An 18124-nucleotide genomic window follows, 5' to 3' on the forward strand; every position below is an offset into this window, starting at 1 on the left:
GCCTAGCAGTGGGGCTAGAAGAGCCGACTTTCGGCGGGTCTTTCGGCAGTCGCCCGAATCGGAGATCGGCATGCCGAGTGATTAGATTGGAGATTGGGTCTGGATCTCTAGATTGTACTTTTGGTGGCTTTTCTTTTATATGGGGCCTGATGAAAGTGTTTGAACTGGCTTAAAAAATTGTTCATTGCGATGGTACTGTTGACGGGAATCTATAATTTTAACTAGAACTATACACATGGTAATAGATTCACAAGACCATGACAAAGCCACTCCATGGAGTGACAGAGTAAAGAGAAAACATCCCCTCTTTAGAAGCCCAAGGGGTCGAGATTACCCAAAAAGGAGTTGTTACCCTCACCACGGAGCAGAGCCTCGATATCGATTCTTCCGGCTGTGAGGTACTTCTCGCTGACACCAATGTTCACCCGCTCAGCAAGTTGGCTTCTTAGCTCAGCGCGCAGTCCGGCGAGCTCAGCCTTGGTAATCTCGCTATTCTGCCTGTCACGCCTTTGTCGGCCACCACCGCGGCCCCGGCCCTTGCCTTCAGACTCATCGAAATCGTCGCTATCATACTCGACACCAAGATCATCAGCCGCAGCACGGAGCCAGTTGTCCTCTGAGGAAACCTTCTCCTTGGCGATGTTGGCATCGGTAATCTTCTGGGCAAGATTAATGCGTGTGCGGACACGAGAAATGACCCGACGGTCGATCTCAAGAGATTCGAGAGGGAGTCTCTTTTGTGGGCCATCGCCCTTGTTTCGCTTGGCGTGGACCTTAGCGGCCAGACGGGCGACACTGACGACCTCATCAGGGGAACAAATAAGAATACTCTTACCAGATGCACCGGCACGAGCAGTACGACCGGATCGGTGAACGTAGGCGTCTGCGGCGCGTGGTGCATGGTAGTGGATGACAAAGTCGATTCCCTTGATATCAAGACCACGAGCTGCAATGTCCGTGGCAACCAGAATAGAGCTTGGGTCAGCGACAGGTGATGAGAAGCGCTCAACTGAGCGGAGTCGGGCCTTTTGTGCCATAGAGGAGTGGAGACCAAGTGCCGGGAGTTGGAGGGCCTGTAGCAGCTGTGTAATGCGCCGAACGGCGGCAATGGAGTTGGTGAAGACAAGAGTGCGGTGCTTCGGGTGATACAGAAGAAGCGAGTAAAGGTAGAGATCCTGTTGGGTCGTTATTAGGATCGGCTTCAGAAATCACCTGTTGGGTATCTTACCTTCTCCATAGCAGGGCATTCCACGATTCCCTCTTTGAGACCCTCGGCCATTTGCTTCCCTTGGTTGACATCAATAAACCTGGGCTTCTCCTCTCTGAAGTTGAGCTTCTTGAGAAGATACTCCATGGACTGCTTCTGGTCCATCATGTCTCCTCCTGACCAGCGTCCCTTGCCGGCAAGCTTCGTTTGCAACTCGCGGTTGAAAGTAGCCGAGAAAACGAGCGTTTGTCGGACGTTGGGCTCTTCCTTTTCCTTCTCTGCCTCCTCATCCATATCGGGGAACTCGCCTTGCTCCTTTCGATCCAAAGCACCGAGAATATCTTCTACCTCCTTGAAGTGACCCTCGCTAAGCAATCGATCAGCTTCATCAATGACTAGGAAACGGATGCTTTGCATCTTGCGAATCACTCCTGTTCCAGTGCTCAAAATCTCCCACACACGGCCGGGTGTGCCAACGACGATATCGGCATTAGCAAGTTGCCTTTGCTGCTTCTGAATGGAAAGACCACCGGTCAAAAGGGCAATCCGCGCGTCGGTGTCGGGTGAGTTAGCAACCAGTTCTCCAATGTGCTTTGATAATTGAACAGCCAACTCTCTGGTTGGAGACAAAATAAGAGCCATGGGGGGTCTCTTGGACTTCTCGGCTTGGCCGATCGTCTTTTCGCGCTTGTCCAGGTAGTGCTCGAGAATTGGAATGGAGAAAGCCAGTGTTTTACCGGAACCGGTCGAGGCCTTGCCAATAACATCGTGGCCATCCATGATAACAGGAATAGAGGCTTTCTGGATGGCAGACGGCATGGAGAACTTCATCTTAGATAGACCGGTCAAGAGCTCAGGCGACAGATTGAGCTTGTCCCATTCGGATACATCCACACCATCGTCATCTTCGGCCTGCTCAAGAAGTGTTGCAAAGGAGAGACTGGATTTCAGATTGGGATCCTGTGCGGGCTCGGCCTCCTTTGCCTTTGTTTCTTGAGCCTTCTGTTCCTTTTTTTCCTTCTTCTTTGCGTCTCTTTTCTCCTTAAGCTTCTGTTTCTTGTCTTCCTGCTTGGTATTTTTCTTCAGAACACCGGCTGGCTGTTCTTTATTGGTGGTGGGCGTAGGCGTCTCCTCAGGTTTATCGGTCTTGTCGGCCTCTGTGTCGCTGATTCCACCCCATTCTTCACCATCGTCGTCCTCGGAGGGTGGCTTCAGAATTGAATCCCTCGGCTTGCCAGCCTTGGCCTATATGCAAGTCAGTAAGGTGCTATGGATTAAAGAGGTAGGATGTGTTTCTTACCTTGAATCGCACCTGTCCATGTCCATTTGATCGAATGACATCGACACCGTCAATCTCCTCCAGACCGAAGAAACCAGTCGCGTCTTCCATGCGATCAGGCATAGCAACATCCTTCCAGTTCAAGTCCTCGAAGCCAACAACGCCCTCGTCGTCCGAGGCCGGGGCAACCTTGGCGCCCTTCTTGCGCTTCTTAGACTCGTCGGCCAGAGCCTTAGAATCGCGTCCACGTTTCTGACCCATTTTGACTCGTTCCGGGGTATAAAGTGGCTGTGTTTGGCTAGAACAGAAAAAAAAGCTGCTCGGGGAAGTCGCAGAGAAAAAAAGACGGCAGAAAAAGTCCGCCCGCAAATCTTATCGATTTGCTCCCCACGTTGAACAATCCCGCGATTGAAAATCCTCCGAACAGCATCGGGACCCTCAATTCGACATGGGAAAGTCTTCCAAGGACAAGCGCGATGCGTACTACCGCCTCGCTAAAGAACAGAACTGGCGAGCTCGATCCGCCTTCAAATTGATCCAGATCGACGAACAATTCGATCTCTTCGAGCATGAGAACCCCGAAAAAGTCACAAGAGTCGTGGACCTGTGCGCTGCACCTGGAAGCTGGAGTCAAGTACTCAGTCGCGTCTTGATCAAGGGCGAGAGTTTCGGCCGGCGGACATGGATCGACAAGAAGCGGCGGGACAAACAGGCCTTGCAGGACGGCGAGACACCCAACGAAGCTCCAACTCAAATCGGAGAGAGCAACCCAGACGCAGAATTAAAGCCGCGCGAAAATGTCAAGATTGTTTCAATTGACTTACAACCTATGGCCCCGCTCGAAGGCATCACCACCCTCAAAGCCGATATCACACACCCCTCCACCATCCCTCTTCTCTTGCGCGCATTGGATCCCGAAGCCTACGTATCGTCAACATCCGATTCTACATCACATCCTCCTGCCGAAATCAGACAACCACACCCCGTCGATCTCGTAATTTCAGATGGAGCTCCCGATGTAACAGGCCTCCACGATCTGGACATCTATATCCAGTCGCAACTACTCTTTGCGGCACTTAACCTCGCCATGGGCGTTCTCCGCCCGGGCGGCAAGTTCGTGGCTAAGATTTTCCGCGGCCGTGATGTCGACCTTCTCTACGCGCAATTACGCACTGTCTTCGAGCGCGTGAGTGTTGCTAAGCCCCGCAGTAGCCGTGCTAGCAGTCTTGAAGCGTTCATTGTCTGTGAGGGATTCATTCCCCCAATAAGAGAGGAAGGACTAGTAGGGATGGCAGCGTTGAAGAATCCTCTGTTCGGAGGCGCCGCGGCCCCGAGGCCTGTTTCAGATGATGGAAACGTAGGTGTTGAAGTACAGGATGAGGTGGACGAAGATTCCTGTGCCAGAGCAGCAGTGACTCAGACCACCAACACGATTGGAACTCACACTACGGAAATTCGACACATTCAGTCCGCTCCGGGTGACCAACCACCGGCACAGAAGCTTGCCAACAAGTTCGCGGAAGAGAATCGGTGGATCCCTTCGTTCATCGCTTGTGGTGATCTCTCCTCTTGGGACTCAGATGCTTCTTATACTCTTCCACCGGGCCACATTAGTCTCGATCCGGTGCAACCGCCTACTGCACCACCGTATCGGAGGGCTTTGGAATTGAGGAAGGAGAAGGGAGGTGCTTATGGAAAGACTAAGCTAGTGCCATTGGCCAAGGCTTGATTGGCATGCCTTTACTTGGATGTATAGACGACACGATTATGAAATATTGTATGGCGTTTGCGTAGAGGCTATTACAGGAGAGTCTGGTTCTGAATAAATACCCAGCCATTATAAATCAATTATGATCATGACCTAAGTATCTAAATTTCGACATGATTGCGAGGAGAAAATAAGGGTATGAAACGTTTGAATGAATCGCCAATGCATTTTGGAGTCTATGTAGCAGGATTTGCGCTGGGCTGAAGTAAAATCTAAAAGCGGGGGGGGAATCGACGAAATAAGGAAATGCCAATCGTCAGTTCATGACATGCCACAGTCTCCAAAAATCTAGTACACCTCCAGAACGTAACGCTCCTCATCCTTGAGCTTCTCGATCTCCTTGCGAGTGTCAACCTTCTTGCCGTTGGCCTTGGCCTCGGCGGCAATAGCCTCTTCGAGGACGGCGGTGACATCGGGAACGGGCCAGGTAGGTCCGCAGAGGTAGAAGGCACCCTCCTCGCGGATGTAAGCCTGCATAATCTCAGGAAGAGACTGACGCATGCGGTCCTGGATGTAAATCTTCTCGGGCTGGTCACGAGAGAAGGCACGGCCAAGCAGAGTAATGACACCGGCCTCCTGGTAGGCTTCCCATTCCTCTCCGTAGCAGTACTCCTCGCGCTGGTGACGGGATCCCATGTACAGGAGAACGGAGCCGATCTCCTTGCCCTGGGCCTTCTCGAGAGCACGGTGCTGCACGAAGGCACGGAAGGGGGCCAGACCAGTACCGAGACCAGCCATAATGATGGGCTGAGTGGACTTGGGGGGCAACTTCATCACACTGGACTTGACGCTGACAGTGATGGGAGAGCCGACCTCGAGTCTGTTCAGGTAGCGAGTGGCCAGACCGAAGCGGTCGGTACCGTTGGGGGCGGTCCAGTTGACAGCGACGATCATTAAGGCAACGGAGTTGGGAGTGACCTTCTGGCACGAGGCGATGGAGTATTCGCGGCGCTTCAGAGGACCAATGATGCGGACAATCTCGTGGAAGTCGGGGTGGGCCGAGGGGTACTCGAGCAGGATGTCGGCGAAGGTGATAGTGTCGACCTCGGAACGACGCTTGAATTCAGTGGCACCGTCGGGGCCACCCAGAGTGCGCAGGTCGGTCTTCTCCTTCTCGTCGCTGGCGAACTCAGAAAGAGCCTCGTAGAAGCGCTTGGGAGGACGACCGAAGATGTCGACATTCTGGACCAGAGCCTGATAGATGGTGCGGTTCTCCAGAACAGCGGGGTCCTCGCGGCTAGGAACCTCAACAATTGAATCGGGGTCCAGACCGTAGAAGGCAATGAAGTCGGAAACTTCCTTGGGGTCGTTCTCGGCGTGGATACCCAGAGCCTCGCCGATGTCGTAGGTGAGCCCGGAGTCACCGAGGTCGAACTCGATGTGGAAGATGTTACGGTCATAGGTAACGGGAGTGAGGCGACGATTCTCCTTGACGTGGACAGTGAAAGTCTTGGTCGCCAGATCAGGGCGGAGAGCGTTTTTCGTGCCGTATGCCTCCTTGAAGGCCAGGCCACGGGCAGCAGTCTCCCAGCCCTTGAGGAGGGTCGGGGGCTCAGCCTCGTCTTTGTCGAAGGGAGCGAAGCTGTTGGCAGCAATGTCCTTGGGGAGCTGAGCAGCCTCGCTGACACCCTCGGGCTCCTTCCAGGCCTCGGGGATCTCGATCTGGCGGAGGACCTTCTCAAGATCCTTGATTACATTCTCCAGAGCCTCAGCATTGCCAGCAATGGCGGACAGCTTCTTGGCGGCAAGGCCCTCTTGAGTGGGCAGAGCAACACGAAGGAAGGAAGCCTGGACAATGAGGGTCTCGAGAGAGGAGTCATCGTTGGCGGAAGCGTCAACAACGAAGAGAGAGATACCGCGCTGAGCGACAGCCTGGCGGAAGGTGGCCGGCAGCTTCTTCTCCAGGTCCTCATCCTTGATACCGGGAGCGCTGATGATGACCTTGGCGTTGTCCTTAACGGAAGCAAGGACATCGACGTCATTGAGCAGAGCAATGCTTCCAACGTAGGAAATATCAGCAGCAGCAATAGCGTAAGGAGCATCCAGGATCTTGGCACTCTTGCGAATGTCAACGCGGATGGCACCGCCTTGAACGAGGTTATCGTGAACCTTGCTGGTGGTGACGTTGCTGGCCGAGTCAGCGGCGAGGGCCTGGCTGAGAATACGAGCAGCATCTTCGGAAACGGAGTTATCAACGTCCCAGAAAGTGTACTCCTGGACAGCAGCAGGGTCGAGCAGCTGCAGAGGAGCAGTCTCGTTGGTGACGCTGTCGATGGGGAGAATGGGCTTCGAGAAGATACGTTGGAAGGCAGCAGCAGTGCTGACCAGATCCCAGGTCTGAGAACGAGGGTATTTGATCTCGACAGCAGCCGGAGCCTGCTCACGGTCGGTGGCGAAGGTCAAGGCGGCAAGGACATCCTCGTAGAGAGCAGAGTGAACACCCTCCTCCTGGACAGCCTGCTCATTGGCAACCTGGCCAAGAATACCAACGGTCTTGGTGGTCTTGGGGAGGACGCGGAGGAACTCCTCCTCGACGAAGGGACGGTAAACACGGACGTTGACAACACCAATGTGAACACCATCCTTGGCCAAAGAGCGGGCAACTTGGGCTGCGAGAGTGGCCTCGACGGTACCAAAGACAACGAGGACGGAAACGGCCTCGGCGTGGCCGTGGTACTCGAAAGCACCATAGTCGGTTCCGAGCTCGCCGTTCAGGGTCTTGAGCAGCTCGAGAACCTTGCCCTGGGCATCCAGGTGGCGGTTGCGAGTGTCATCGATGGTCTTTCGAACAGTCTCATAGGTGTTGTTTAGGCCATCCTTGCCAAGAACATCAATGACACGGGTGGTCTCACGGCCAACACGGACGCCATCATAGATGTGGATTGAAGGCAGAAGCGAAGACAGCAGAGTGGTGAAAAGAGCCATGTGCTGAGCTTCATGGGCAGAACCACTGGAGACCAGGCCAAGGCCGAGGTCCTCAGCCAGAGAGAGGGCCGAAGCATAGTCTGAAACCAGACCTTCCTCGCTGGTATAGTCGACAGCAGCGACGTGAGCCGCCACCGGGCTGGCCACAGAGTATAGTAGAGAAAGCTGCTCCAGGGCGGAACGCATGTAAGGAAGGGTAGCAGAGGATGCGACGATACCCTGAGGAACATGGCGCTTCTTCAGGTCAAAGTCTTGGGAGAAGAGATATCCAAGAGCCATGTTTCCGGCACCCTGGCGGGTCTCGAGAGACTGGACAACGGGAGACTCGCCATTGGCATTAGCCTCCTTCTGTTCAGACCATGCTTGCAGAGCAGCATCGAGATCGAAGGTCTCCGGCGAATACGAAAAGATCTTGTCACTCAACAGATACGCCACCTGCTGGATCAGGGTCTGGGCGGTAGTATAAGTCGGGCCGGACAAGGCCGACAAAGCCGGATTCGGTACGCTCATGGTGAAATATGAACTTGTCCAGATATCGCGCACACAGCACAGATATCTCTTAAAAATGACAAGAAGTGAATCACCACAAACAAGGGGAAATGTGGAGAGAGAGAGGGGAACAATCGCCGGAAACCCGCCTCTATAGAAAAATCCCCAGGCATTTTACCAGATCGGGTTTAGTGGCGAAGCACGCAATCACGCAATTGCAATTTTCCCTTATCGATAAGCAGGGCGGTGGCAGAGCACCAGACCCGCATTCGGCCAGCTGACTAATTAGTTTATGCTGCATAACATTGTCATGTGATGCGGAGCACAAAGGGCAACACCGAGCCTCGGTCTGGGGGGGCCCCATGCAATTGCGGAGAAGGAGCTAATGAATTGCTCTTTAAGTGTGAGCGATTCGGCCCACCTTCGCCCCTGTTTTCACTACCCCGGATTTGGCGTCAAATCCTACATCTATTTTACAGTAAATCACCATGGCGGCAAACTCGCCAAACCCCGTTCCTTTCTCCGAGCCGCCCTACCTGCGCGGGCTCCCAAATCCATACATCACGCCCGCCCACCTTCGCTTCCAGAAAGCATGCCGCAAATTTGCCTGGGAGAATCTGATTCAACATGCGATGGAATGGGAGAAGGCTGGGACTGTCCCCGAGCATGTTTTCCACACCTTCTGCAAGGCCAACATGCTCTTGCCCAACATGCCCGCCCCGCTTCCCGTGGACTGGCTCAAGCGGTTGGGGATCAATGATATCTTGGGAGTCAAGGTGGAGGATTGGGACTATACCTATACCGGTATTTATTGTGATGAGGTAAGAACAACTACGGAACCTTGCCTTTCGCAAACAAACAGTACTGAATGAAACTGTTCATATATAGATGGGACGGTCAGGTTTGAGTGGTCCTAGTGGCTCATTAAATGCCGGTTTCGCCTTTGGCATTCCCCCAATTGTCAAATTCGGTAGCAAGGAGCTACAGGAGCGATTCCTCCCAGATCTTCTCACGGGCAAGAAGCGAGCTTGTATTGCGATCACAGAGCCCGAGGCCGGTAGTGACGTTGCGAACATTACTACAACTGCCGTCAAGACCGCAGACGGCAAGCACTATATCGTCAATGGAACAAAGAAATGGTCGGTCAGATCTCAACCATACCTTAGAATACACTGACAGACTATAGGATCACAAACGGTATTTGGTCTGACTACGCAACCATGGCCGTCCGGACTGGCGGAAAGGGAGCCTCTGGTCTCTCCGTGCTAGTCGTGCCTTTAAAGAACCATCCCGGTGTCTCAATGCGCCGACTGAAGGTCTCGGGCCAGATTACCGGTGGAACGACCTATATTGAGCTGGACGATGTTAAGGTGCCCGTGTCGAATATCGTTGGCAAAGAAGGTGATGGCATGCGTATCATCATGACCAACTTCAATCACGAGCGACTCATCATTGCCGTCGGTGTTACTCGCCAGGCTCGTGTGGCTCTATCTGCTGCGTTCTCCTACTGCCTCAAGCGTGAAGCATTTGGGAAAACACTCATGGATCAACCTGTTGTGCGTCATCGGCTCGCCAAGGCTGGTGCCGAGCTTGAGACCATGTGGGCCTGGGTTGAGCAGATCCTCTACCAGTTGAGCCATATGACCAAAGAAGAAGGCGATCGTCAGCTTGGTGGGTTGACTGCCTTGGCAAAGGCCAAGTCGGCGATGGTCCTAAATGAGTGCGCTCAGGTTGCTGTCCTGTTGTTTGGTGGCAATGGCTTCACTCAAACCGGTCAGGGTGAGCTTGTTGAAGGCGAGTGCCCCTCTTAATACACCTATCTGTAATTATGTATGCTAATATTTCTTCCTCTTGCAGCAATTCTCCGTGATGTCCCTGGTGCTCGCATTCCGGGTGGCTCAGAAGATGTCTTGCTCGACTTGTCCGTGCGTCAGTTAGTCAAGATCTACCAAGCACAGGAGAAGAAGCTAGTCCAGAGCTCAAAGATCTGATTGTACTTGAACCTAGACCAAATTTTAAGATCCCTAAATTATATGATCTCGTCATCTGAATGACCTTCTCCAAAGACTTTTCTTAAATCGGTTCTTCTCAACCTCTTCTTAAATTTAGTCTTGCTCTTTTCCAATGTATTGTTCAAAGACCTATTTCAAGTGTTTGATACTGCCAGGGATAAAGCCATGTCAATAAATTTAGCGATAAATTAATATCAATGTCTTCATTATTGTTTGGCACGATTCCAAAATACTACCCCAGTGAGATCTCTAATTTCACGTGAACTATTGAACTTCTGCCGATTTTCTTAGATAGCCAAGTAAAGGAATAGTTGAACATAAATCGAGAGAGACATTGGAAAGTTGCAAAGAAAAAAAGTTGGGAAAGACAGTCATCTTTGACACCGCGGTGCCTCTCCGAGGCTTTCTCAGTCTTTCAGAGTAACAACCACTTTCTTGGCAGACACCCCTATCTTATGGTGATCTAGGGCATCCTGGATTCTTTCCAACCCATTTCCTATCACAATTGGCTCTGGAGACGCCAGAAACTTACCGCTTTCCAGAGCGTGGGGCAAATAACCCTCGAAAATAGCCTTTCCGACCCCATTCTCAACGAGAGAAGTCGCAAAGATCATGTTGTAGTTGACACTCATGGTTTTGGATTTGAACCAATAGACAAGGCTGCGAGTAAGGAACATGAACATAGTCTGCAAAATGGGAAAATGAGCGGGCACTTTGTCGGGAACCGGGTAGGCAGCTAAGGAAACAATTTTCTTCCCGTCGCACCGGGCTAGGATATCCATGCAGCGCTCTGTTCCGTCCGAAGCCACGGAAATAGCGCCAGCGGCCTTCTTTCCCTGGAAGGCCTTTACTATCTCATTCACGACTGTCTTGCTTCTGTAGTTGAAGACCTGAGCCGCACCTAGCTTCTTCACGTAGTTGAAATTATGCGGTGATGCCGTCGTGAAGACCTCATACCCAGCACCCACGGCGAGCTGGATAACACTGCTGCCCACGCTGGTTGAGCCGCCCCAAACCAGCAGGGTCTCGCCCCTGGTCTTGGAATTGACGGAAGGGAGTTGAAGTCCAAGCTGATCTGTCTGGAAAAGGCCACAAGCGGCCGTAGAGATGGCTAGAGGAAGCACACAAGCGTTTTCATACGGCATTGAATCAGGGATAGGCGATGCCATATGGTCCAGTAGCACCACAAAAAGCTGGAACCCCCCTCGGCATCGGTATTGCGCTTTTCATCCTTTCCCACGGCTTGACCGACCACACGATCTCCGACTTTGAAGCGTGTTACTCGCGATCCAATCTCGACCACTTCACCCGCCACATCGGATCCTAGGATGCAAGGGTATTTGATCCAGTTGTACATCATGAAAGTTCCGAGGTCTTGCAGTCTCCAGTCGATTATGTTGATGGCTGTGGCGTAGTTGCGGATTACAATTTGGCCTTCGCGTGGGCTAGTGTAAGTTGCCGATTTGACTTGAAGGGGGTGAACTTTGTTTCCTGCCAGCCAGGCGGCTTGGTTGTTGAACATGGTTGTGGGTCTGTGAATAGAGGTTGGAAAGTTGAGTCCGCGACGCCTTTAATGGGTAAATTAAAAAAAAGGATTAAGAGTTGAATGGTCCGCGTTAAGTAGAAGTGTTAATTCAGGCTTGTATCCAGACCTGAAGCCTTTTATATTATAATCTGCCCGGCATTCGGAATTAAGAGATATGCCTCGTGGAATACGATGTATGGCATCATCCGAATCGGGGCTTAGCGCAAAGGCTATGTGGGGCTGATGGATTGGTGAATCCGAGTCAGGGTTAGCGTGAACTGTAAGCATGCGCCTCTCATATCACCTCTCGAAAGCTTCGAAGATTAGCTCAACCCTTCTAGCAGCACTCATGCGAACATGGAGAGCAAGAGAATGCGTAAGATTCAGCCACATAGAAAGTCACGACAAGGTTGTAGTAACTGCAAGCTTCGTAATGTGAAAGTAAGCCACCCTTACAATTTTCTTGTTTCGGAGACCTGACTTCGCTTTAGTGTGACGAGAAGACACCAGCTTGCAAGCGATGCACCATCTACGGAGTTACTTGCAGCTACGATCGGACAGTTTCTGTTCTCCGAGCTCCGATGGAGAATATCATGACCCCCACATTGCCTCCAGAGGTATCCTACTGGCAGCATCCGAGCGACCAAATCCTTGCCAAGTTTCAAGTGCGAACTGCGCCCACCGTTAGTATCGGCAAACGACTAGCAATCTATCAGAATGAGGTCACAAGTCTGGCACTATATGTAAGCTAGGATCGTCTGCGGCGGATGAGTCAGGACCCTGCTAAGCTATATGCCGTATCAGCACCCATTCTTGATGCATGCGGTCGCCACCCTTACCCTGATGCACGACCGTCATCTGCTAATGACTGATACGTCAATTTCTTGTTCAAATCTCACTGTGGCCGAATCTTTTCAGTGGTACCGAGCCGTATCGTCGTTCAATGACCGCCTGTCATCATTACAGCTGTGCCACGCAGAGGAGCACACAGCTGCCTCCATGCAGGTTGCTTTGCTCAGCACAGCAGCTATCCTCTGGACTATATCCTTCTGCCACACTGCAGCTAGATCTCCAGAAGAAGCGTGGCCACTCAAGTCCCCGTCTTCATCAGATCTAAATTGGCTACGCATGAACAACGGCAAAGAGCAAATATGGAAAATCACCCAGTCTTATCCACCGAACCCCACTTCCATGACCTTGGCTTCCATGCATACCCATGAACTGCTCCCAGCTTCCAATGTCAACACAGACGCTCTCCTATGCAACCTCCCTCCAGCGTTCATTCGTCTTTTCAACCTCGACGATCGCGACATTCGACTGGGTGTTACTAGAGACCCATACTACACTATCGGGGTGCAACTTGCTCAAGTAGTTTATATGGATTCTCCCATATATATGAGTATCGTGAGCTTTATTTATTTTATTAGCGGCATTTCTTCACAGGTCAGGGGACTGTTAGAAGCGAAGGATCCACGGTTGCTTTTGGCGCTGGCTCTTTGGTATGCTAAGCTTTACCATGGTGGGATTTGGTGGATGTCCCGGCGGCTATTGTTAGAGGGCCAAGCCATCTGCACATATCTAGAGTGTTTTCACTCCCATGATTTCGACATCCAGACACTCTTGGAATTTCCGAGGACGACTTTTCGCACCAAGGCATTCTAATGATTTATATGTACAGACAGCACGTGGGTGCGGTATAATAGAATTGATGAGACCGATCGTTGTCATGGGGGCCTTGAAATTCAGCCTTAAGTTATTCCAAGCTGCATATGATCCTTCGAAGATAAATTCGGGGGTTTCTAAGCGGGGTTACACAGCGCTAGAGCTAGTCATGAACTCGGTTATTGTTATGGTTCCGAGCTCTCCGAGGAGTTCGAGAAGGAGTCCGGCCTAAAGAGCTCCGGTAATTGGGATGTTCTCCTTCATATTCAGGCTTTGAAGCGGATCCACAAGCTCGGTGGTGCCCATAACCGCATAGCTGTTGTAGGTCAGTCTGCTGGCTCTGCTGCTATCTACCATGTATTGAACAGCCCTTTGAATGAGGGCTTCATCCAGGGAGCGATTATTGAGAGCAGCATCTGTCACCCCCAGGGTCCGCTTCGTACGAGCTTGGCCGAGAACTATAACATTCGAGAAGTCGCTGAGAAGCAGGGTGTGAAGTGCATAAAGTGCGTCAATATCACCTCCCTTGCGGAGCTATGCAAGTTGGCGATCTCGGTCCAAACAAGATTCCCATCTGTAGAAATCGCTAAATCAATATTGTCATGTCATAAGTTAGACTAAGGCTGTCAACACATCAATTATAGCTTCTTGTCAGCGAAATGTAGATCAGAAAGAGTAATTAGGCTTTCATAAGCTAAGCAGACTTCCTATTTGAGGTTAGCCCGTAATAATGACGAAAGTGCCCATCTTGCGCATCCCCCAAACTCCACTTCAAGCTACTCCGCATAAATATTCTGAAAGCAATATGGCTAACGTCGCACTGATTGGATCTACGGGCATGGTGGTAAGCTCCAACTGAAACCCCAACTCTACCCTTGCTACGGCAGCATAAACCAAGACTCCCTCCCCGCTAAACTTTGAACCTGTGCCGCATAAACAGGGCTCTCACATCCTCACCAGCCTCCTCTCCAACGATGGCGTGCATCGCATCGACACAATCTCCCGTCGAACCCCCCAAGCAGCCACGGCCGCTCCCCAGACCAAGCTCACGACCTTTGTATCGGACGACACCTCGAAATGGGGCGCGCAGCTCTCGGCACTGACACCCACACCTGAGATCTTCATGTCCGCCTTCGCGACAACACGCGCAAATGCAGGCGGCTTTGAGAACCAGCACAAGATCGAGCACGGACTGAACGTCGAGCTTGCACGGGCTGCGCGCGACGCCGGCACCAAAGTCTACGTTTTGATCTCTTCGCAAGGTGCAAACAAGACTTCCAATATTCCTTACTCACGCATGAAGGGCGAGATTGAGGAGGATGTGAAAGCGCTTGGATTTGAGCGGACTGTGATTCTGCGCCCTGGTTTGATCTCGGGGACCCGGGAGGAGAGTCGTCCCCTAGAGGCTGGCATTCGGTATATTGCGGGATGGGCAGGGAAGCTTCATTCGAGCTTGAAAGATGGATGGGCTCAGGAGGCGGATGTTATTGGTAAGGCGGCTGTTAATGCAGGATTGAAGGCCTTAAGAGGGGATATTCCTGACGGTAGTGAGAAGGTGTGGACTATTGAGGGGAAGAGCATTATTGCTCTTGCTAATGAGTCTTGATTATTGAGGCTGCGTCTTGATGCTCGTGTTGATTGTACGATGTTCATCCCATGAGCACTTCCGGGTATCTTTATCGGTTACTTTGAGGGAAGGAAACGCGTATGATTAATACGGAAACGACATGAAATTGAACACTATATCGACATCACACGATTGCTCTTTCTCGTTTTCTCTTTCCATCTTCACTCCTCCTTAGACAGACCCACCATCTCCAATGAATCCTTCCATAGTCTAGCTTCCTCATCGACATTATAAGTATGGCTGGTAGCCTTCGGACTAAGTGGACTCTCATCCTCGGCATCATGCTCAGCCACCGAGCAATCACTCAAATATAGCCCTCCCTTGCCCTCCAATTCCTTCGAAACAGCAGCCCAAACAGTAGTAGATGCTCCTTGCGGAATACTTTTCAGGTTCCTGAGCATCTCTGGATCCTGCAACATCCCCTGGATCACCTCATCGGGCATATGCTGACCCAAAGCAGTCGCAATGACGCCGGGATGAAGACTGAGCGCATGCAGACCCAGGGATCCGTACCGACGCTCAATCTCATTGGCCATGTAGACATTAGCCAGTTTCGACTGAGTATATGCGCTGCGAGGATCATAGTCGCCCTTCTGAAAGTGGTAGTTGTCAGAAGCATTCAGACCGTGGGGCCGATGTCCTGCGGAAGCTACTATGACAACTCGCGACTGGAAGTCTGCAGAAGAGGCAGCCAAAAGTGCGGGCTTGAGGAGCTGGAATAACAGGAAGTGGGAAAGATGATTGGTTGCAAACTGCAATTCGTAGCCACTTTCAGTATGTCGTAGATTCTGGACAGCCATGATTCCGGCGTTTGCGATGAGAATATTGATCTTGCTCGTCTTTTCCAGTATGGCTTTGGCGGCGAGCCGCACGCTTTTCAATGATGCATTGTCCATTTGGACAAGCTCCATTCGGCTGGGCTCGAAGATGTCTCCAAGTGCTCCCTTGGCTTTGTTCAAGTCTCGAGCGGTCAGGTAAAGGGTGGCTCCGGTAGCTCCGAGGGCTCGGACTGTCTCGATGCCAATACCGGAGGAAACACCGGTAATGACGACGACCTTTCCAGTGAGTTTCCCTTCCATGCCTTCATCCTTAATGATTTGCATAGCTGTTGGGCGGGCATCATTAGGGCCCTTGGGGTCGGCATGAGCTTCAGTGTAGGAAGGCATATTGTATTGCTTGAGATGTTGGTAGTTTTAGCTGGCTGTTGTGATTATTTCCGCTACTCCACTCGAGCAGAAGACGATATTTAAATACCTTCTCTCAAGAGCTGGAGTTATATTATCTAGGTCTACTTTAGCTGACCATTTTAGCCAAATGCGGAAGGATCCACTATATGGGTATAAGACCGTAAACTCTGAACGGCTTCTCGCCCCCACGGCTGACGCTTTTTACCGCTTACGGTTTAGCCTGATACCCTAATCATCAAGCCTTGTGACAGATGTCGTCTTTCGCGACTTGAGAAGGAGATTCTGTCATCTTAGCTTGCTTCTCACGATATAAACATGCCTAGTTCTACGGCATTTCAGCCCCAGCTGGTCAATAGCATCGTTGATGTGGATGATAAAAGAAAGCAGAAGACGGTCCAGAACCGGCTAAACCAGAGAGCCCGCCGTAAGTATCCTCACCGCAGAATACGGCTCTCTTGTTGTTTAGATTTATTAAGAAATATGAGCAGGTCTTCGCCTACGAGCGGAACGCCAGTTACAAGACAGCCATCCATACAATGTTTCCCGGTGGCGGCTCAACAGCAACGAGTCCGAGCCAACCAATACCAAATCAAACGCTTTACATGTCATCCAACCTTCCACAAAGATCCCAAAGGCATCAATGTCCCCACATTTTTCAGGGGTAGATCCCCCGTCGGCTGCAGGCCTGCCAATCAGCCCGACGACATTAGAGCAACACCCTCCAAATCCGCCGCTATCAGCCGACAATTTACTCCACCTAATCCAATACAACGTCTTTCGAGGTCTATACATCAATAAACTGACACTAGGTCAGTCTGCAGTTTCATGGACTCGAGATAGCCAACCTGCTAGTTTGGACGAGCTGCGTCATTCGTATTCAGTTGTTCTCCCCACTGGCCCTGGCATCCCTGATGATCTCAACCCCACCCCGTCGCAGATGAGCATCCTGCACTCTATATGGTTCAATTTGCTTCCGTTCCAGGCTATGCGGGAGAACCTGATTCGATGGCAATTTTCCTTCAACCATGATGAATTTATTGCTGATCTTATTGGCGATGCATGTACTGATCTGCTCGATGTCCTCGGCTCTCAGTCTGTTTGCTTGGGTATTGAGCCGGAGATCAGAGGACTTGTTATTTCAGCGGAGGATGATGAAGTCACGGCGGATCGGAATGGACTTATTGTATGGGGCGAGCCTCACACTGTTGATAGCTGGGAGGCCACGCCAGGGTTTCTGAAGAAGTGGGCCTGGACAGTGGTGGGATGTGAAGAATTGATAGAATCGAGTAATCGGTGGAGAGCAGTAAGAGGAGAAAAGCCGTTGCGGTTCTCTGTCACGTATAGCCCAGCCGAATAGATACTCTACTTAGGCCTACACGCATTGGTTCCTCAGTTCCTTCTCAACATCTTTCTACTGCTACCAAAAACTTTGCATAGGATGAAAAGAGGTAGACCTGTTGGTCAGGTACATTATTGGAAAACTACTGCTTAGAAACGTACACATTCCGCGCGTTAATGTTACAGAATATCTTTTTCTCTGAAGGTGGCATATACAATCATACACACGCTAGCAACACACACCAAACACCAAAATGTCACACATGAAAGACGAATCCCCGGTCACCTTCACCGGTACGAAACATGAGTCCCATCCTCCTTGACGTGAATAGTCCTCCTCTTATTTGGCGACCCTCTCGAGCTAGACACTCCTCGGTTCTCATTCCTCTCCGGACCTCCCTCGTTAGGGCCCTTCCAAGCATGAACATCTTTATTAGCAGGACTCATATTTAGTGTTCCCTTCTCTCCCTTCGACTTCGCCTCCTGCTCCGTCGCCTCGAGCTCATGCTCCGGCGCCGTGTTGTCTGGATCGAATGCAGTGTCGTGGTGCGCAATCTCGTCGTCCGTACCGGACTTGTTGACTTCTGAGCGTTGAGGATTCAGTGATTCCCGATTCCAGGGATTGGCTTGGTCTTCTTTTTGGAGCTTGGGGATGGCGCTGAAAGTGCGAATGGGTGCTGTAGAGACGGAGGGTGCCCAGAGGCTCGGCATGGGGCAGATATGTTGAGCTGCTCGAGCTGCCTGTTGGCCGCTGGAAATTACGCTTTTCCACATTGTGACCTGGAGTATGGGGATGCAGGCGAATATGGAAGGGTGTATAGTTGTAAAGAGATGTATAGAGTTTGTTGGTTGTACAGTGAAGTGAGTCAACGTGAAGATGAAATCAAAGTGTAAAGAGAAAATTGAAATGACAAAATCACGGGGTTTTACAGAAGCAGGTGGCTTGCAAAGGCCGTTGAGTGCCTTGTTCTGTTCAATCCAAAGGTTGCGAGATATCATATTGACGTCACATTCTACCGCTAACCACATTCGGAACAAAGCTTCCCAGCGCCGATCCGGCGACAACATCGCTGTCTGGATAGAACTGTGAACAATTTACCCCGCA

The 18124-nt window shown here is 51.3% G+C and overlaps 10 protein-coding genes across 10 annotated transcripts; 4 read left to right on the forward strand and 6 right to left on the reverse strand.

Moving 5' to 3' along the window:
- Positions 1-308: 308 nt before the first annotated feature.
- On the reverse strand, positions 309-2747 carry mak5 (ATP-dependent RNA helicase MAK5; the record flags this gene model as incomplete). The annotated part of the gene is made up of 3 exons (XM_056884569.1): positions 309-1175; positions 1229-2452; positions 2508-2747. The coding sequence occupies 3 exons, from the start codon at positions 2745-2747 to the stop codon at positions 309-311; spliced, it is 2331 nt and encodes a 776-aa protein (XP_056742847.1).
- Positions 2748-2934: 187 nt separating this feature from the next.
- Positions 2935-4215, forward strand: N7443_004514 (tRNA methyltransferase TRM7; the record flags this gene model as incomplete). The annotated part of the gene is made up of 1 exon (XM_056884570.1): positions 2935-4215. The coding sequence occupies one exon, from the start codon at positions 2935-2937 to the stop codon at positions 4213-4215; it is 1281 nt and encodes a 426-aa protein (XP_056742848.1).
- A 327-nt stretch (positions 4216-4542) lies between these two features.
- Positions 4543-7689, reverse strand: N7443_004515 (sulfite reductase subunit alpha; the record flags this gene model as incomplete). The annotated part of the gene is made up of 1 exon (XM_056884571.1): positions 4543-7689. One exon carries the CDS (start codon positions 7687-7689, stop codon positions 4543-4545), a length of 3147 nt encoding a protein of 1048 aa, XP_056742849.1.
- A 467-nt stretch (positions 7690-8156) lies between these two features.
- On the forward strand, positions 8157-9659 carry N7443_004516 (acyl-CoA dehydrogenase family protein; the record flags this gene model as incomplete). The annotated part of the gene is made up of 4 exons (XM_056884572.1): positions 8157-8489; positions 8557-8807; positions 8855-9447; positions 9526-9659. 4 exons carry the CDS (start codon positions 8157-8159, stop codon positions 9657-9659), a joined length of 1311 nt encoding a protein of 436 aa, XP_056742850.1.
- Positions 9660-10087: 428 nt separating this feature from the next.
- N7443_004517 (zinc-binding alcohol dehydrogenase family protein) lies at positions 10088-11202 on the reverse strand (the record flags this gene model as incomplete). Its single annotated transcript, XM_056884573.1, has 2 exons — positions 10088-10791; positions 10881-11202. 2 exons carry the CDS (start codon positions 11200-11202, stop codon positions 10088-10090), a joined length of 1026 nt encoding a protein of 341 aa, XP_056742851.1.
- A 1893-nt stretch (positions 11203-13095) lies between these two features.
- On the reverse strand, positions 13096-13614 carry N7443_004518 (uncharacterized protein; the record flags this gene model as incomplete). Its single annotated transcript, XM_056884574.1, has 2 exons — positions 13096-13401; positions 13603-13614. The coding sequence occupies 2 exons, from the start codon at positions 13612-13614 to the stop codon at positions 13096-13098; spliced, it is 318 nt and encodes a 105-aa protein (XP_056742852.1).
- A 58-nt stretch (positions 13615-13672) lies between these two features.
- N7443_004519 (uncharacterized protein) lies at positions 13673-14473 on the forward strand (the record flags this gene model as incomplete). Its single annotated transcript, XM_056884575.1, has 2 exons — positions 13673-13711; positions 13808-14473. The coding sequence occupies 2 exons, from the start codon at positions 13673-13675 to the stop codon at positions 14471-14473; spliced, it is 705 nt and encodes a 234-aa protein (XP_056742853.1).
- Positions 14474-14655: 182 nt separating this feature from the next.
- N7443_004520 (UbiE/COQ5 methyltransferase) lies at positions 14656-15660 on the reverse strand (the record flags this gene model as incomplete). Its single annotated transcript, XM_056884576.1, has 1 exon — positions 14656-15660. One exon carries the CDS (start codon positions 15658-15660, stop codon positions 14656-14658), a length of 1005 nt encoding a protein of 334 aa, XP_056742854.1.
- A 336-nt stretch (positions 15661-15996) lies between these two features.
- On the forward strand, positions 15997-17038 carry N7443_004521 (DUF3425 domain-containing protein; the record flags this gene model as incomplete). Its single annotated transcript, XM_056884577.1, has 2 exons — positions 15997-16105; positions 16170-17038. 2 exons carry the CDS (start codon positions 15997-15999, stop codon positions 17036-17038), a joined length of 978 nt encoding a protein of 325 aa, XP_056742855.1.
- Positions 17039-17307: 269 nt separating this feature from the next.
- Positions 17308-17793, reverse strand: N7443_004522 (uncharacterized protein; the record flags this gene model as incomplete). The annotated part of the gene is made up of 1 exon (XM_056884578.1): positions 17308-17793. The coding sequence occupies one exon, from the start codon at positions 17791-17793 to the stop codon at positions 17308-17310; it is 486 nt and encodes a 161-aa protein (XP_056742856.1).
- Positions 17794-18124: the final 331 nt, after the last annotated feature.

This window comes from Penicillium atrosanguineum (assembly GCF_028827265.1).
Source record: "Penicillium atrosanguineum strain IBT 20685 chromosome Unknown utg000003l_segment0_segment0, whole genome shotgun sequence".
Classification (NCBI taxonomy): Eukaryota; Fungi; Ascomycota; class Eurotiomycetes; order Eurotiales; family Aspergillaceae; genus Penicillium; species Penicillium atrosanguineum.